Below are 16,456 nucleotides of genomic sequence, written 5' to 3'. Positions count from 1 at the left end.
GCGTTTTCTGGTTCACCAGCATCCCTGACCCCATTGTACTATCTTGGTGGTTTTTAAGCTGGGATGTCACACGCACCTGAGCAGGGGCGCTCCCTGCTTAAATGTTTATGAGCAATACTGGGGTGAGCAGGAGGCCTTGCTATCACCATCACCTCCCCACTTTCTCTGCCCAAAGGCGTTTAACTTGACTCTGGAACATAGGAGGGCACATCTCAGGAGCTGCTGGCACTTTGGGGTGGCTGCTGTCCCATGTGGTAAGTCACTAAACTGCAGGTGGCAGACTTCATCAAGGAAACCTTCTGAATGGACCTTGCCCACCCAGGCTGACCACTGGATCTTCATAGGCAGCAAGAGCAGCCCATCCCATTTAGGTAAAATGGGAAGGCGCTGCCCTGGTTGCACACTGTCCACTGCTTGCCCTGCTCTGCCACCCCAGCTGAAGCCTCACATCAGTTCAAAAAGGATGTTTCTAAAATGTGGGTAACACAAAACAATGGATGTCTTTTGTCAAGGCCATATTTTCTTAGGGGATTTAAGGTTACACTTGATCCGAACCCAGAGGGGAATCAAAGCCAAGGCCACCAGAATTTGGTGGGAAGTCTTGTTTGCTTCTAGGACGCCCTTTAATGATGCCACACATCCAGGGAGGCTGCTAACACATCACATGGGTTGATGGCATCATTAATTTGCATCACTGCATTGCAATATGTGACAATAGTGGCCCAGAGAGTACAATACACTGAGCTCCTTCTATATAGTACATTTGAATAGCTATTCAAGACTTCATTTCAGAGCACAGGGGACTCACTTCAGAGGTCACTGGGCTTCAGAATCCAACCTGAAGCCTAGCCTAATCTGAACTCAAAGCTGGGAGTCTACCAAAAATATCAGCGTCAACTGATGAAGCTTAAATCTATTAGGGGAAATGGCAGCAAATAAAATGCATTCAAGTGTGCTATATCTTTTCCAGGCTTTACAAATTTTTATTTCCAATAAAACAATACACTCTTGGCAAAAGTTAATAGAAGGCTATATATTTGGGGGAGAAGACCACAAAATTTAAAAGTCAAAAGAGGAAAAGAGATGGGGGGTATCCCCAATATTCATTTAACATCATGAGGCAAACCAATTAAGACAAATTCTGCTATTAGTAAAGAAAGAAGATGTTAAAGTGTGGGGTGTGAATGATAGTCAAGATGTATTCCTGGTAGTGGCAGGTTTTTTACTTAATAAAAAACCTTAAGGATGTAGAATTGGGTTCAAAGCCTTTCATAAAAACGAGTTACAATTTTGCAGCCTAGATGGAGGCATCCAGTTTCAATTAAGACCTTGCTTACTTCCATTGGCATCATCCACTGTTCTATAATAATAGAACCCAGATATTTTTTTAAATGGTTAATAAAGGGATATTATAGGATTAAGAATTTCTGCAATAATAATCAGTAAGAGTACTCTTGGTTTGAGCTTAGGTGAGTTAGTTCCTTTATAGTAAAATATATTATTAAACAGCAAGTAAAAAGAGAATTGCAACCATTCAAAAACCTGATATTGGCACATAATTTCAATGCCAAAGGATGCATGACCCCAATTTATAAAATATTAACAAAATGAGGCACAGGTGATCTAATGGAATTATAAAAATGTAGGGGAAATGATTTAGGTTATGATACTGATCCCATAAAATGGAAAAGAAACTGCAGCAGGGGGCATATGAAATCAATTTCAGCAAGAATTAACGAAATGACCTTTATGATCAGTTTTAGGTTCCACTAGTGATAATCCCCAACCTCTCCCCCAAATGAGTGCATATTTACAATTATGGAGGGAATGTCATTGTGGAAGTTTTTCATGAAATGCTGCTCCTAGAAATAAATTTAATATTTTTTTAAATAAACAAACAAAAATTCATACCAATCCTATCTTTAACATTATTGAGGATATGGGATGGACCAAATCAAAATACTTTTGAAAAAGTAATGAATTTATATTTTATTTGTTTGTTGCCAGGATGATTATCAAAAAATAAATAAATAGGAATACTTAGAGATTAAATAAAGATTAATGGTATAGTCAAATCAGGCCCATAGCTATTGCTGAAAAATTAACTCAGAAATTAAGGGCAAGCAAAAAGATTCATTTTCAACTATATAGCAAGAATTTATTTTATATATAAACAATGATAACAATGTTCAAATGCCGTTTTGAAATATGCTACTATCTTGAATTCTTAGAAACTTTTCAGCTTAAACTGAACTCTGAAAAAAGAACGTGAGGACAACATCCCAATATTTATGAACAAAGGAAATCTTTTTTTAAAGGACTTGTTCCTACCATCCAAATCAACAATTATTTTTTCCAGGAATTGTGAATGCAACCAATATTTGGGGGGGGGGTTAATTTTGATTTTCATGCAATTGTATTGTTTTCTCCTTAGTTTTATTTTAATGTTATTGCACTATATGTTTCTGATTAAATAAATAAAAAAATGCAAAAATCCCAAACCTAGCAGCATGTGAAACAGGATAGCTAAACAAAAATGGTGTTTTAATACACTGTCCCTTTAATAGCTATTCTTGACATCTCTGTAGCAACAGAAAAGAACATTTTTCCAATGTTAACAATTTTAGTTGGTCCCAAAAAAGGATGCACTCTCACTTGTTCCTAAATCAGACTCTTTCTAGGCTACAAAAGGGCTAATAATAGATCCCATTATATCAGGGGTGGGGAATCGGTGGCCCTCCAGATGTTGTTGGACACCAGCTGCCAGAAGCCCCAGCAAGCATGCCCAATGGTTAGGGATGATGGGAGTTGTAGTTCAGCAACATCTGGAGGGCCCCATACTCCCCCCCCATTACATCTAAGGACTAGAAATGTGAAAAGCATCTGAAAGATTCACACTTTTAAAAAATACTGCACAAATGTAAAGCAAACAGACATTTATAATCCTACATTTATGCTGAATAGCCTTTTATATAAATCATTGGACTGTGCATGGGCAGTGTAAGCCCAAATGTTAATACTCAATCACATAGCCTAGTTATATTGCTTGCTTTGTAGCTGACGTTACCAAGAACAACAAAAGTTATCTCTTCACTGTGTTAAAATAACTCAGACACTTGTCCGTGCCAGAGAACTAATTTGGCCATCATGGCATCACCACTCTGAATAAACGTCTCAATGCTGACTCAGTCTTGTCTGTTGATAGTTCAGAAGAGGATGCTTTTCTTTGCTTCATTTTGCATCACTCAGGTGGTAGCCACCAGGGCTCTTCATGTGTGTGCCATAATCAAGCACAGTAGAAGACCAAAAACCACCAGTGCAGAAGACTAGGTCCAAACCCTGATATCTGCAGTTAAAAGATGGACATGGAACCTTCTCACCCATAAGGCTGTACTCCCTTCTGGGCAACTTTCCTGGGACTGCATGCCAGACAAAACGGGCAGAATAATAGAGCCTCTTACATTTGTACAGTAAGCTACATTTCTTCATCTACCAACCAGGCAAGCAAGAGGCATTCTCATGGATCAGGGGCAGGTTCCAGTCAGGCAAAAGCACTCGAGGAGTGCACAGATCAAGGCTCGTGAGGGTTCAGCCTGGGGTGAAGAGTCCTGTAGGCTGGACAGAAGGGGCCATGTTTGGCCTGCAGGTGGGAGATTCTTCACCCCCTAAATTGAAAGGGAACAGGGAAAAGGCCTTTCTCTGTTGGGGACCCTGCTTGTCACAGGCTGTCAGTCACAATTCTGGGCTAAGGAAGCAAATAGTCTAACCTGAAAATAAGAGCCTGGCGGCTAGTCCATCTCAGGTCCATCTAAGGCCAGCACTCTTTTCTCACAGTGGCCAACCAGATGCCCAGCAGGAGCCCACAAGGAGAACTTGAGCACAACAGCACTCTCCCCACTTGCAGTTCCCAGCAACAGGTATTCACAGGCATACTGCCTCCAACAGTGGAGGGGGACCATAGCCACCCAGTGAAAAGCAACTTCCTATGTCTCTGCAGGAGCACAAAAAGTCTTGCAGAAGTTTCTGCTTCTTTTCAGCAAGTGCCTACTTCCTTAACACTGCAAACATAAAAATGTTTTTCTTTGTGTGGGTAATACTTGCTAAAGCATTGGATGCCAAAATAGTGGTCAAAAAGTATTTCCCTAAGCCAGAAGGCAAGCCTGTGTACAGGCTCCTTGGCCCTCCCCATGATTAGCAAAAATGGGGTGCATTGTCCAAATAGTAAAAATTGCAAATAATAGCACAGTCGAATGCAAGTTTGCATGAACAGATAAGATAATTGATCAGTGTTTCCAGGTAGTGCAGAATACTGATTCCCTTAACACATACCCCTGATTATAACTGGAAGAGGAATGGGTGAGTAAAGACACACTTCCCATAAAATCAGACATACACAGTTTTGCCCACTTAAAGACTCTTCAGCTCTGGAAACTAGCATAAAAGCTTGATACAAAATTAGTGGAGGAATGGAATGAAACGTGGAATGGAAAACGAAGATGTTTTAGCAAGCTGAGTAGAAAATCATTCAGTTTGTTTTTCTAAAACATTAAGCATGTTATCAGATAAAAGCCTTTGTTTTCTCTGTACCAGGTGTTCTTCAGCCTGAGGGTGGTACAGGTTCTACTTGTGCGTAGGAGTCCAAATGGTGGGATGACCAACATGTCACAAACTGTAGCACCATTGCCTCTTAATAACTTCCTATAAAGCAGAAAATCAAAAGATGAAAATAAGGTCCAAAATGAAACAGTTGTGCTTAACATCATGATAAATAGAAACAAAAGCTAAAGTCAGGCTTGTAATTTTGCACTCAGAGGGACGCTGGTCACATTTATGGTTCTACTGAAAAATGGGGCATTGTTGGGGTCTGGTTGGGTCACAAACTTCCTTGGCAGGCTTTCATTCGTCTTGCTTCCTCTTGGGCTTCTTTGGATTCCGAGAGCGGCTTTTGGCTTTGCAGAGAGGGCAGATTGGTGCATTCCGATGGATCTGCTGATGGCATGACAAGCAAGCCTGAAATACAATAAAACCATCCCATTAGGAAAGTGGTTTTTCCCTGGAAAGCCAGGGTGAGCAGCTTCTTCACCTTGATGGTTCCAGACACAGCCTGGCCAAGTTTCCTCAGAAGTCAACAAACACATACCTGCTGTGAAAAACTCTTTCATAATACTAGAACTCAAGAGCCACCTGATAAAAACAACTGGCAGCAGGAGGTTACAGGACAGATGAAAGAAAGACTTCCTCATCACACAAAGCACAATCACTTGCAAGAAACATCCCTTAAGTTTATTCTAAGATGGCCCAGGACCATGTCTAAGCTTGCAAAAATAAACAAGGCTGGAGAGAGTGTGGTAACATGGGCTCATATTTGCATATACGGTTGGGGCATGAGGTAGCACAAGCATTCTGGCATAAGGTACAGTGGTACCTCGGGTTAAGAACTTAATTCGTTCTGGAGGTCTGTTCTTAACCTGAAACTGTTCTTAACCTGAAGCACCACTTTAGCTAATGGGGCCTCCTGCTGCTGCTGTGCCGCCGGAGCACAATTTCTGTTCTCATCCTGAAGCAAAGTTCTTAACCTGAGGTACTATTTCTGGGTTAGCGGAGTCTGTAACCTGAAGTGTATGTAACCTGAGGTACCACTGTATTTGAAGCAATAGCCAACCTGCAGAGCCAGACCCAACACTTGTGCTGCGTTCTCTTAACATGAATATTAGAAATCTCTTCAGCATGAGGAATTAGTATGTCTTTTATTAACTGCAGCCCAGCTTGAAATTGCGCAACATCGGTCATGGAAAGAGGGGATCCCTTCTTACAACTGGATCAATAATGTATGGGAAGTGCTTTTCTCAAACCATCTCATGAGACATAGAAGAGCAGTGAAAGGGGTTACAAAAACGGATAATTCTGGTGAACTGAAAATCTTTTTTGCATTTGTGAATAAAGGGGAAAGTTTCCCCTCCCACATCTCAAGAGGGCATGTGGAAAGGAAATGCTGACTAATGACCTAGAGTTTTATACTTAGAATTTATTCTGTGAACTGACGCATGATCCATGACTTACGTGAATGAACTGTATATCAGGAATTGTGCTCCAAAATTTCTGGAGGGTGAAGGGTGCCACAAAGTGTTGTTTGGCTGCTGGATTGCCTGACCACCAGTGACCCAAAAGGTGTGTCCTTACCTTCATGGGTGGGGGTTGCTGTCTGAATGTTGCTGTCTGTCTGGTGTCCTGTTTCCTGGCCACCTGTAGCTGTTGAGCAGCAGCTGCAGCTGCAGCCAAAGATTCTGGGATAGGAGGTTCCTGTGGTTCTGTTTGCCATTCAGCTTTCTGCTTTTCGAAGTAGCTAAACAAAGAAGAAAAACTAATACAGGCTATGCAGAATCGCTGCCACTCTGATTCTCTCTGGGAGCTTACATTAGCCTTCACTGACCTGGTGCACTCCAGATGTTTTTGACCACAATTCCCATCAGCCCCAGCTAGCACAGCTGATGGGAGCTGTAGTCTGAAACATCTGGAGGGCACAAGGCTGGGGCAGACCTTGGCTTTGATCCAGTAGTGTTTTCCTTGTGTTCTTATGCTGCCACTCACTGACAGACACGGAGAAACAAGACAAGCCTCATCTGCGATACACATTTAAAGCAGTTTTATAACAGTTTAAACAGGCACAGCTTCCGCCAAAGAATCCTGGGAACTGTAGTTTGTTAAGAACACTGAGAGTTGTTAAGAGACACACACATACACACTTCCTCACCCAGAGATGCAATTCCTAGAGTGGTTTGACATTCAATCACTCTTCCCAGGGAACTCTGGGAGTTACAGCACTGGGGGGAGGATAGAGAGTCTAAAAAGTCTCAGTCCCCTTAACAAACTACAGCTCCCAGGATTCTTTGGGGGAAGCCATGACATTTTAAAGTTGTATGATACTGCTTTAAATGTATAGGGCAGTTGAGGTCAAAGATGACTCTTCCAAAATATTATGGGGAATATTCAACTTCTGGGAGTAGTCAACTCAGAGCTGCCATTCTGAACACCTGCCATGTGTCAGGTGTCATGTTCCATCCTGAGTACCTGTTCCTAAAGTTTTTGAACTACTATCTTCAAAATATATCATGTGAAGTATAAAGTGTACGGTTCAGGTATTGAATAGACTGCTTCTCCTTTCATCCCTACAGGTGCTTCCCTATATCTTTGATATCAGTAGGAAGACTCTTGATGTTAGAATGCTGGATGGAAATCTCTCTATCAAAGTGAGGTGTCAGCTAACAAAGAACAGTGTATCCCATTTGTGGTAGATTTCCATCCAGCATCTCCTAACTAACACCTGGCAATCAGAGAAAGCTACTCATAGTTGGCAAACTCTAAACTGCTTGCGATCAGCAAGCTTCCCAATCTATGCAAAGTATTAGTGAGACTTAGTGTACTTAAGCCATCTATCCGCAATCCTGGATCTCCTCCTTGTCATTCCATCACCTGTGTGTGTCTCCTTCAGACAGCTACTTTCAAAAGCAGCAGGATGGCTAGAACATATTGCATCAAACAGGACATCACCTGCAGGTACTGGGTAATTCAACCCATAGCATCGAATGCAGAACTGCAATATGTCATGTCCAATACATAGGTAAAACTACAACTGACCTACACGGACATTTTAGAAACCACAAATAAGCAATTTTTACACATACATGTGGAGCAACCTGTGACTCAGGGTGGTCCAACTTTCCATACCAAATGGGCCGCAAGAGTATTTAGGGGAAGTGAAGCCCTCTCGCTGCCTTCCCAAACCTGGCTAAGTGAGGTGCTGAGTTTTGGGAAGAATGCTCAAGGCTCTGGCATGGTCTTCAATCCCTCCCACCTCCTTGCCAAGGCTAGGGAGGTGCTAACTGGGCTTTGGGAAGGCGGTGTGAGGGCTGCAAGGGGGTGGGTGTCAAATGTTGCCAAGGGCCACGAAAAGGCCCCAAGGGCTGCATATTGGACCACCTTGCTCTTACTAAACACTTCATTTCTGAGAAGCACAGCCAGACTTCTCAATAATTGCTTTAGAGATGTCAGCAGATCCAACAGCGTTGCAAAAAGGGAGAACTTCTGCATGCTCATGCTGGACACATTAACACAGCATGGCCTCAACCATCACTAGGCTTCAGCGAAGGAGGGTCTTCTGAACATTCCTTTCTCAAAGCTCTATAATTGCTGGCTTGGGAATAGTATCATTTTTGTCAGAGCAATTGATGAATGCAGAAGCCAAAATGTTTTGCTATAAGAATTTACAATTTCTGTTTTTAAGCCTTAGAGAACAATAAACAAAATCTCCAAAAGCATGATCCTCAAGTAAAGAGAGATCCAAAGGGCCTTCAGAATACTGGACACAGTCCATCACGGCAACCTGCATACACATCCCCTCTTCATTGTGCTTGAGAAGCTGTTTGCCTCTCAGGACCTGAAAGCAGGTGCCTAAGCTTTTAACAAGTAATGTGTCAGCTTACTCAAGGGAGAGCTTCTCTTCCTCCTCACACAAATCTGGCAGCCTCTGCAAGCCCAGAGTCATCCTCAAGGCATCCACATGCTCCTTCAGAGGCTTGTACTCCTCATGCAGACGGCGGGTAGACTCCAAGAGCTTATTGAGGTCGTTCTCCGACTGCTTGATTGTGTTCTCCATCTGGAGAAGGAACAAGGCAGCGTTCATTAGGTTTGTCCAGCCCCGCCTGAAATGCAGCTGCAGCAAAAGCACCAGGGGGCCCACACAATGTTGAGGTTTTTACATTCAGGTGAATATTTAAAAGAGACCAATGAAACTGTGATAAAGAGAGTCATCTGGGATACAGAAAGTCCATGTTGGATTCTGCAGAAGGGCAGAAACAGCACAGGCTGCGGGAACAGAAGCTGAAGTCAATGCCCTGAGAACCTCAGTTTTAAATATCAAGTTTCTAGGTCTTATGGTTGTGAAGAGATGTTTGTGGACCACCGCAGTATCAGGAACCAGAGAGGTGGCTGAATAAGATTCCCTGTACAAATTCATTTCCAGTTTATTCCTGTTTCCCCTTCTTCTGTCACTTTCCCAGTGCTGAATTTCCCAGTCCTCTCCTATCCTCTCATAGTGACTACATAAAATACATTGATGGTGCCATAAAATATTAACAATAATATTAGTATTGGGCAGGATTCTAGACCTTTCTCTCACTCACTCACTCACTCACTCACTCTTTGTCCCTCTCTCTGCTTCCTACCCCCCGCCCCCCACACATATCAAGCATTGTAGCAAGATCATAAATAATGAACATAACATCTTCTTTTCTACCACCTTTTTGCACAGTGACAGAAAGTTCAATAGCTGAATGTTTTGTTCACATAAAAGTTGCTCTGAGTTCCCTTCTGCCTAGCCTGTGAGGGAGGAAAGTGAAATAACAAATCTTGGACAGACAACGTTTTTTGCAACCAGGTCTGGGAAGCAAATGAATTCAGCACACATTTCTGAGGAGTAGCATCTAAGAGGGAAAGCACAACATTAGTAGTAGTAGTTTTTAAATTGTTGTTGTTTTGTTTTGTTTAGTTTAATGTGTTAAGGTTGCGTTTTGCATTGTTTATATATTGTATTGTATTGTTGTTTTTTCTCTCTTCTGTTTTTTTTTCTTGTCTTTTTTCTTCTCTTTTTTCTTGTAAGTTTTAAAAGTAATAAATATTATTTTTTTAAAAAAAATAAATTAGTAGCAGATAAGCCTTCACACTATGCCAGGTTACTCAGGAGTACACCCAACAAATGCAAGAGTCATGCTTACTCCCAGGTAAGTATGCATAAGACTGCAACTCGAATGATCATGAAAACTCATTACCACCATGCCTGGCAGTCACTTACAACATTGATGTCAGCATGGATGAGTCTCAGTTCCTCCACATGAGCCATTTTCTCCTGCAGCAGGAGGTCCATCTCCTGTTTGTATTCCTTGAGGTGCCTTTCCTCAGATTCCAGAGCCTCGAATTCAGCCTTCAAGCGGGCCTTGATCTTCTCCATTTGCAAAGTCTTGTTTCTGGGGAAGGGGGGAGGGGATACACACAGGCACAAATGCACAGAAAATATCAAAGTAAAGCTGAGGTGGCATTTCCTGTTTGCCAAGAGGCATTTAAATCATTCCAACCACAGTTATAAATGTCAGGTGATGAGGCTGAGCTCCAAAGAAAGTGGGTTTTGGCAGCAGGGACATAGAATGGCCATGTTTTGAAGCTTTGGCTATGTTCAAATCTGGGCATCATAAACCAAAAGATGCACAACCGTCACACATGCAGCCCCTTTGCTCCTGCGTCATTCCTTGCTTCATACAAAACAACCCCCAAATCTACAGTCAACCATAGCTTCCTGTTACACCCAACTGGGAAACATTGGTTAACCGTTTCTAATCAAGTCTGGATATGAAGGGTTAAAGTTGGCTTTAATATCTTGACTTGTTCTGAAGCCATAGTTTCCTGGTTCTGACACTACAGGTTATGGTTAGCTGCCACTTCCTAGCTTTTCCACTCGCTCATTTTTAAATAATAAAATTTAAAGGGCAGATGCCACATACGTAGCTGCCATTTTTGGCTTCAAATGCAATTTGGCAATTTTTGACCAGTCAGCTGACTGGCATGTCAAATGTACAGTCAACATTAGCCTGGAGAAGAGGAGGTTAAGGGGTGATATGATAGCCATGTTCAAATATATAAAAGGATGTCACATAGAGGAGGGAGAAAGGTTGTTTTCTGCTGCTCCAGAGAAGCGGACACGGAGCAATGGATCCAAACTACAAGAAAGAAGATTCCACCTAAACATTAGGAAGAACTTCCTGACAGTAAGAGCTGTTCGACAGTGGAATTTGCTGCCAAGGAGTGTGGTGGAGTCTCCTTCTTTGGAGGTCTTTAAGCAGAGGCTTGACAACCATATGTCAGGAGTGCTCTGATGGTGTTTCCTGCTTGGCAGGGGGTTGGACTCGATGGCCCTTGTGGTCTCTTCCAACTCTATGATTCTATGAACATATCTAACTGGCACATGGTTCATTTCTTGCTTAACAGATTACTTAATGCAAGGTATTTGGGCACAACTCAGTGACTTAGCAGGGAAGAAAAAGCACTGGTGCTTCCAGTATCAGAGGCAGTATTCCTCTGAGTACCAGTTTTAGGGGAACATGAATGGGAGAGTGCTATTGTGCTGATATCCTTATGAGCTTCCTATAGGCATCTTGTTGGCCACTGTGGGAAAAGAATGCTGGACTAGCTGGGCCTTTGGAATAACAGGACTTTACTTATGAGCATAAAGGGACGCGAGTGGCGCTGTGGGTTAAACCACAGAGCCTAGGACTTGCTGATCAGAAGGTCAGCGGTTCGAATCCCTGTGATGGAGTGAGCTCCCGTTCCAGCTCCTCCCAACCTAGCAGTTCAAAAGCACATCAAAGTGCAAGTAGATAAATAGGTACCGCTCCGGCGGGAAGGTAAACGCCGTTGCCGTGCGCTGCTCTGGTTCGCCAGAAGTGGCTTAGTTATGCTGGCCACATGACCCAGAAGCTGTCTGAGGACAAACGCCGGCTCCCTCGGCCTATAGAGCAAGATGAGCGCCACCACAACCCCAGAGTCGGTCATGACTGGACCTAATGGTCAGGGGTCCCTTTACCTTTACCTTTACCTTTACCTTACTTATGAGCATAGGAAGTTGCCTATACCGAGTTGGGACCATCTAGCTCTGAGCTGTCTGCACTGACTGGCAGTGGCTCTCCACTTTTATAAACAGGAATCTTCACTAGCCCTGCCTGGAAATGCCAGGGATTGAACCTGGGACTTTCTGTATGTAAAGCAGGTGCTTCACCACTTAGCTCTAGCCCTACCCTGTTGGATCTCAGTCCCCAGCACCACCACATCTAAGGCAGCCAACTCTTCTTTGTAGCCTCTGTCTGGTGAAACCTGCTCCATACACCTTAACTTCTACATTGCCATTTTCTGCACTGCTTCTGTTGCCCCTCTCTTTCCCATTACAGCACATCATTAGCACCAAGGCTTCAACAACAGGAGAAAATGGAGTCGTATCATATCTTTTGCCACCTAGCTCTGCATGGGCCTCCTCAGCTGCAGTGGAAATGATCAGAGAGATGCCGTCCCTGTTCTCATTACGGCCTCACCTGCAGCCTACAATGCCGTAACGGCTCTGCCACCAGCTCTGTCGCCCCCTTCTCTCAAGCCTCATGCACTCACACTTCCAAGAACACATTGAACAAAAGAGCACACTTTTGCACTCACTTTTCCTGGTCTCCTCAGCACATTTTGCCGCAGCTCAGAACAAATGGGAGGATGAAGACTTGCAGCGATGCCATCTTTTTGTTCAGAATGGAACACGTAGCACATTGGCAGAAGGAGAGAAAACCCTGAGCTCGGTGGCAAAATGACTGGCTTCTCTTCAGAAGAGTTCCAAGTTCAATTTATTGCATCATCTCCACCAACACCTTCAACACAGCAGGGCAGGAGTCTACATGAGACATTGTGTGTGTGGGGGGGGAATTCCTGCCATTCAGAGTAGACCATATTTCCTTAAGTAGGTTACATGTCTGACTCAGTATAAGCCAGCCCTATATATTCAGAGGGTTCATCTCTTTGGGGGAAATAGTGTTCTTTACAATGATAGAAGAAATGAAAAAAGAGAAAAGTTTAGGCTACCTCTAGCACAACTAGGATGTCAGAGGAGGAATTAAGGTACAACAGAGCATCATAACTAAGAGAGAAGGAAACCTGGGAAGGGGGGAGCTTTCAGTCAAGTCGCTGTTGTTAGAAATTGAATAAAATAATAACTATTTGCCATTAATTTATCAGTTTTGATTTTCCCCTATGCCCTTCTCTGTTCCTGGGTCAACTTTTCATTCAAGGCTACTTGTAATGCCCTGTGTTATCCCTCCAAGCAAATCTGTAACCAGTGGGTTATAATAACCCACCCTTAAATAAGGAGAGGAGAGCTTTGGACATTAGAAGCCAGAATAGTCTTCAAAATAATAATAATGAAAAAGCTATAGAACGATCAGTATCTCCTCTTTCATTCATCAATCTAATACACACACTCCTCTTGGAAATCATGTCTCAAAACTCACTCTTATGGTGTTTCACTTTTATTTTGGGCATTCATGTGTTGGCTGTATAACTAGATTCTCTGGGTATTTTGCAAATCCAAAGCACAAATTTGACACAATGAAAACACTGAAGTTAATTATAGAACAATAAAATCCATCTGAAATCATAAACACAACAGCATTTTGTTTAATCCAGCATGAAGGAGGCATGGTGTCAGAATCTAACCCACCAGACAAATGTGCCTACTGTAAATAAAAGGTACAGAGTGCCTCCAGACTGTCAATTTTTTGTGTGAAGGATTTATGCAGTTAAATTGGACTAAAGAGATCTGCCACCGTAGCACAACAAAGAAATGGTCTTTCTGCAGGTTGAAAAGTGATGGGAAAATGCACTGGAAAGAGTGGGGTGAATAGGAGAAAATCTTATATGTACACAACATGGAAATCAGGATGAAATCTCAATAAACAAGACCCCTGGAATCACAGAAATGGCCTCACATGGCACCTTAAAAGGCAAGTGTCTGGGGAGCGCTTTCTGTTAAAGAGGGTGCTACCATCAAAAAAGGTCCTCTCCCCAGTCACCACCTGCCTCACTTTGTTAGAGGCTGAGGACAGGAGACCCTGGAAAAGGCCCTCTGTAGAACAGACCTTTGTTTTTTCATGGTCTGATGACTAGATGCAAATAAACTAATTGGATCTCTGTAGAACAGAGGCAGCTATCCAGAAGTTGTAGACTACAACATAATCAGCACTGGCCAGCACAGCTAATATTTATGAATTACGGGAGTTGTAGTCCAAAACTGGGAGGGCACCAGATTGGCTACCCCTGTACAGAAGATCTTAAGATCCAAACACGTATGCATTGGAGAAAGCAATCCTTCAAGGAGCCTGGCCCAAACTGTTCAGGATTTTGTAGGTTAATACAACAGAGCTAGAGCATAAGCGCTAGAGCATCTTCCTTGCATACAGAAAGCCAGAAGTTCATCCCCTGGCTTCTCCAGGTAGGGGTTGGAGAGACTCCCTGCCTGAAATCCTGGGGACTTGCTGCCAATCAGTGTTGGCAACTGTGTTGGCATTCTGGTCTGATTCGTATGAGGCAGCTTCCTATGGTCCATTTCAAAATGTGACTCTGCCTTCACAAAAAGACTTAGACAAGGTAAACGAAACAATAAGAAGAGCATAATGTTCATATTATTTAAAACACCACATTAAAAGTGAAAGAGGAATGGTGCTTTGCAAACTACATGTGTCCCATGCACTACTGTCCACTTTATAAAAATGTAAAAGGTTCCATTGCATGGAAGGGTGGGCATTCCCTGCTCATTGTGTGTGTTTGTGTGTGTTGGAGGGAGGCTTTAGAAAACTGCAGCAGCTGTGCTCAGTCCATTATTCCTTTCTTTTGTGTGTCTCCAATCTACTCCCTTAATAAGCAGGGGAGTTGATCCCCCTGCAAATAAGAGAAAGGAAAGAAAACTGACTATGCTTTGCATCCCTATATTTACCAAGGCCCTTCTCTTTTCCACAAGAGAAGGGAAACACAGTGTGAGTCTAGAATGACACTATTTTCTGGTGATATTCAGTCACATACAGGCAAATTGCATGGGTTGTGAAATTAAAGTTGATTTGGAACTCATGCACAACAAAACCGCTTCCTCCCCCAAATCAAACTTTTTTGCACTGGAATGTGTGGGACAGGCACAATGTCAAATAACCTCTCTGTAAACAAATCAGAATAAATGCTCAATAAATATCTGGTGTCTAAACCTCCCTGCAAACTTGTGCAAACAAATCAGGATGAATGTTCAGCAAACAGGTCATCTGGAAGGTTATCTGTGTTAGGCAGATAAAAACTTGTAATGAAGATTTCCCCAATACAAATTCTGCCTCATCCTCTCTTGGCAAGGATATACCCAAATTCACCTGTCTTCTACCTTGACTATTTCCAAAAGTGTTTCAGCTTAGGAGGAATCACATCTTCAACTTAGAAATCTATCTTCCAACTTTGTTCATTGTCAGAGCTGTTCATCCATCAAAACTGCTTTATGTTGCTAAAAAAATTACTGTTTCCAATACCCAGTTACAAGGGAGCAAGCTTTATTGAGCCCAGTGGGACTTCTTCCTGAGTAAGCATGCACAGCATCGGGCTTATTAATTTGTTTCCTGAGGCATCCTTCCATAAAGAATGTAGCAAGGCAGTCTTTAACACAGAACAGCTTTTGACAACCAGGTGCCCTCCAGATGTTATTGGACTACAACTCTCACTCGCTATGCTAGCTGAGGCTGGTGGGAGTTATAGTTTAACATCTGGAGGGGACTAGGTTGGTAGAGGCTGACACAAAGCAATTATAATGATAATAATGGATGATTTTCGGCAAATGTATGGTCCATAATTCCGCTGTGCATATTTTATGTGCATTCATCATAAGTCAGTCTGGGGCTGCTTCCCCCTCCCCCCGTCTGTTGCTCTCAAAAGAAGCTCCATTTAAAATCCAATGGACCTTTTGTGCGACATTTACAGTAGCTACTTTTACACTAGCATAAATCAGCCACTCTTTCACAGTGGAAAAGGAAAACGGGCGCGAGGAGAAATTAAGCTGCAATCCGACGCACGCATTTTCCTGGAAGTAAACCACGACAGACACAGAAGGGCTGCATTCGGAGTAAACATGCGTGGAATCGGGCTGTGTATCACCATCCTTTCTAAAAACGGCACACAAACAACGAAAGCCTTACCTGATCTCTTTGATGCTTTCAAGTTTGCACATGATTTCCTGTTCATCAGCCATGCTTTCTCATTCGCGATTTTAACCTCCCGTGGAAATGAACAAAATAATAGCAGGCAAAGAGGAGGGAGAAAGGAAAATCCAATACAATAGACACAATGTAGCCGCCCCGACCGTGCTTCTGAGCGCAAAGACTGCGGTAGGGGAGAGCGAGACCTCTCGGGACTTCGAGTTCAGATTGTAATAGCGGTCCAGGCTCACTTAGGCGGCCAAGACTACAAGGCCCACAATGCAAAGCGCGGAGCTACGGCTCTCTTTCTTCCGGCAACCTCTCTTTGCATTTGTCACAGCTAATTATGTCCAGTGGTCATTAGGAGTGCAAATGAGTGAGATGCGTTTTCCTAGAGTGTTTTTTGTTTTTTTTAGTGGAGAGTGGAGATTATGGATCTTTCCATTTAATTCATCAAATGAATTAAAAACTACAACCTCTATTTGACAAAATTTGGATAAAATGCCATATAAAAATTACATAGTTACTTTGTGCTATATATAGTCAATAGACGGTAGAATAGAGTAATGTATATTGTACGAAAGGAGAGCAAGTTGCACAAAGCTATGTGTGTATGTGTGTGTGAGAGAGTATTGTTTTGTGTGAGCTTTGTGCAA

At 42.7% G+C, this 16,456-nt stretch overlaps 1 protein-coding gene across 1 annotated transcript; it reads right to left on the bottom strand.

Annotated features, from left to right (window-relative positions):
• Positions 1–960: 960 nt before the first annotated feature.
• On the bottom strand, positions 961–16,062 carry ZC4H2 (zinc finger C4H2-type containing). Its single transcript, XM_083596198.1, has 5 exons — positions 15,801–16,062; positions 9,848–10,019; positions 8,481–8,653; positions 6,181–6,343; positions 961–5,010 (listed from the first exon to the last, which is right to left on the bottom strand). Exons 1-5 carry the CDS (start codon positions 15,851–15,853, stop codon positions 4,897–4,899), a joined length of 675 nt encoding a protein of 224 aa, XP_083452324.1. The 5' UTR covers positions 15,854–16,062; the 3' UTR covers positions 961–4,896.
• Between the last annotated feature and the right edge of the window lie 394 nt (positions 16,063–16,456).

Source organism: Podarcis filfolensis (genome assembly GCF_964270895.1).
Source record: "Podarcis filfolensis genome assembly, chromosome: Z".
Lineage (NCBI taxonomy): Eukaryota > Metazoa > Chordata > Lepidosauria > Squamata > Lacertidae > Podarcis > Podarcis filfolensis.
This window is presented reverse-complemented; position numbering and strand designations above follow the sequence as displayed.

Excerpts from the sequence above, each read along its gene's own strand:
- ZC4H2 (XM_083596198.1), bottom strand. The coding sequence starts at position 15,853 with ATGGCTGATGAACAGGAAATCATGTGCAAACTTGAAAGCATCAAAGAG. Across the intron at positions 10,020-15,800 it reads GAAAGCATCAAAGAGATCAG|AAACAAGACTTTGCAAATGG; the intron begins GTAAGGCTTTCG and ends CCCCTTCCCCAG. Across the intron at positions 8,654-9,847 it reads TCCATGCTGACATCAATGTT|ATGGAGAACACAATCAAGCA; the intron begins GTAAGTGACTGC and ends TTCCTTCTCCAG.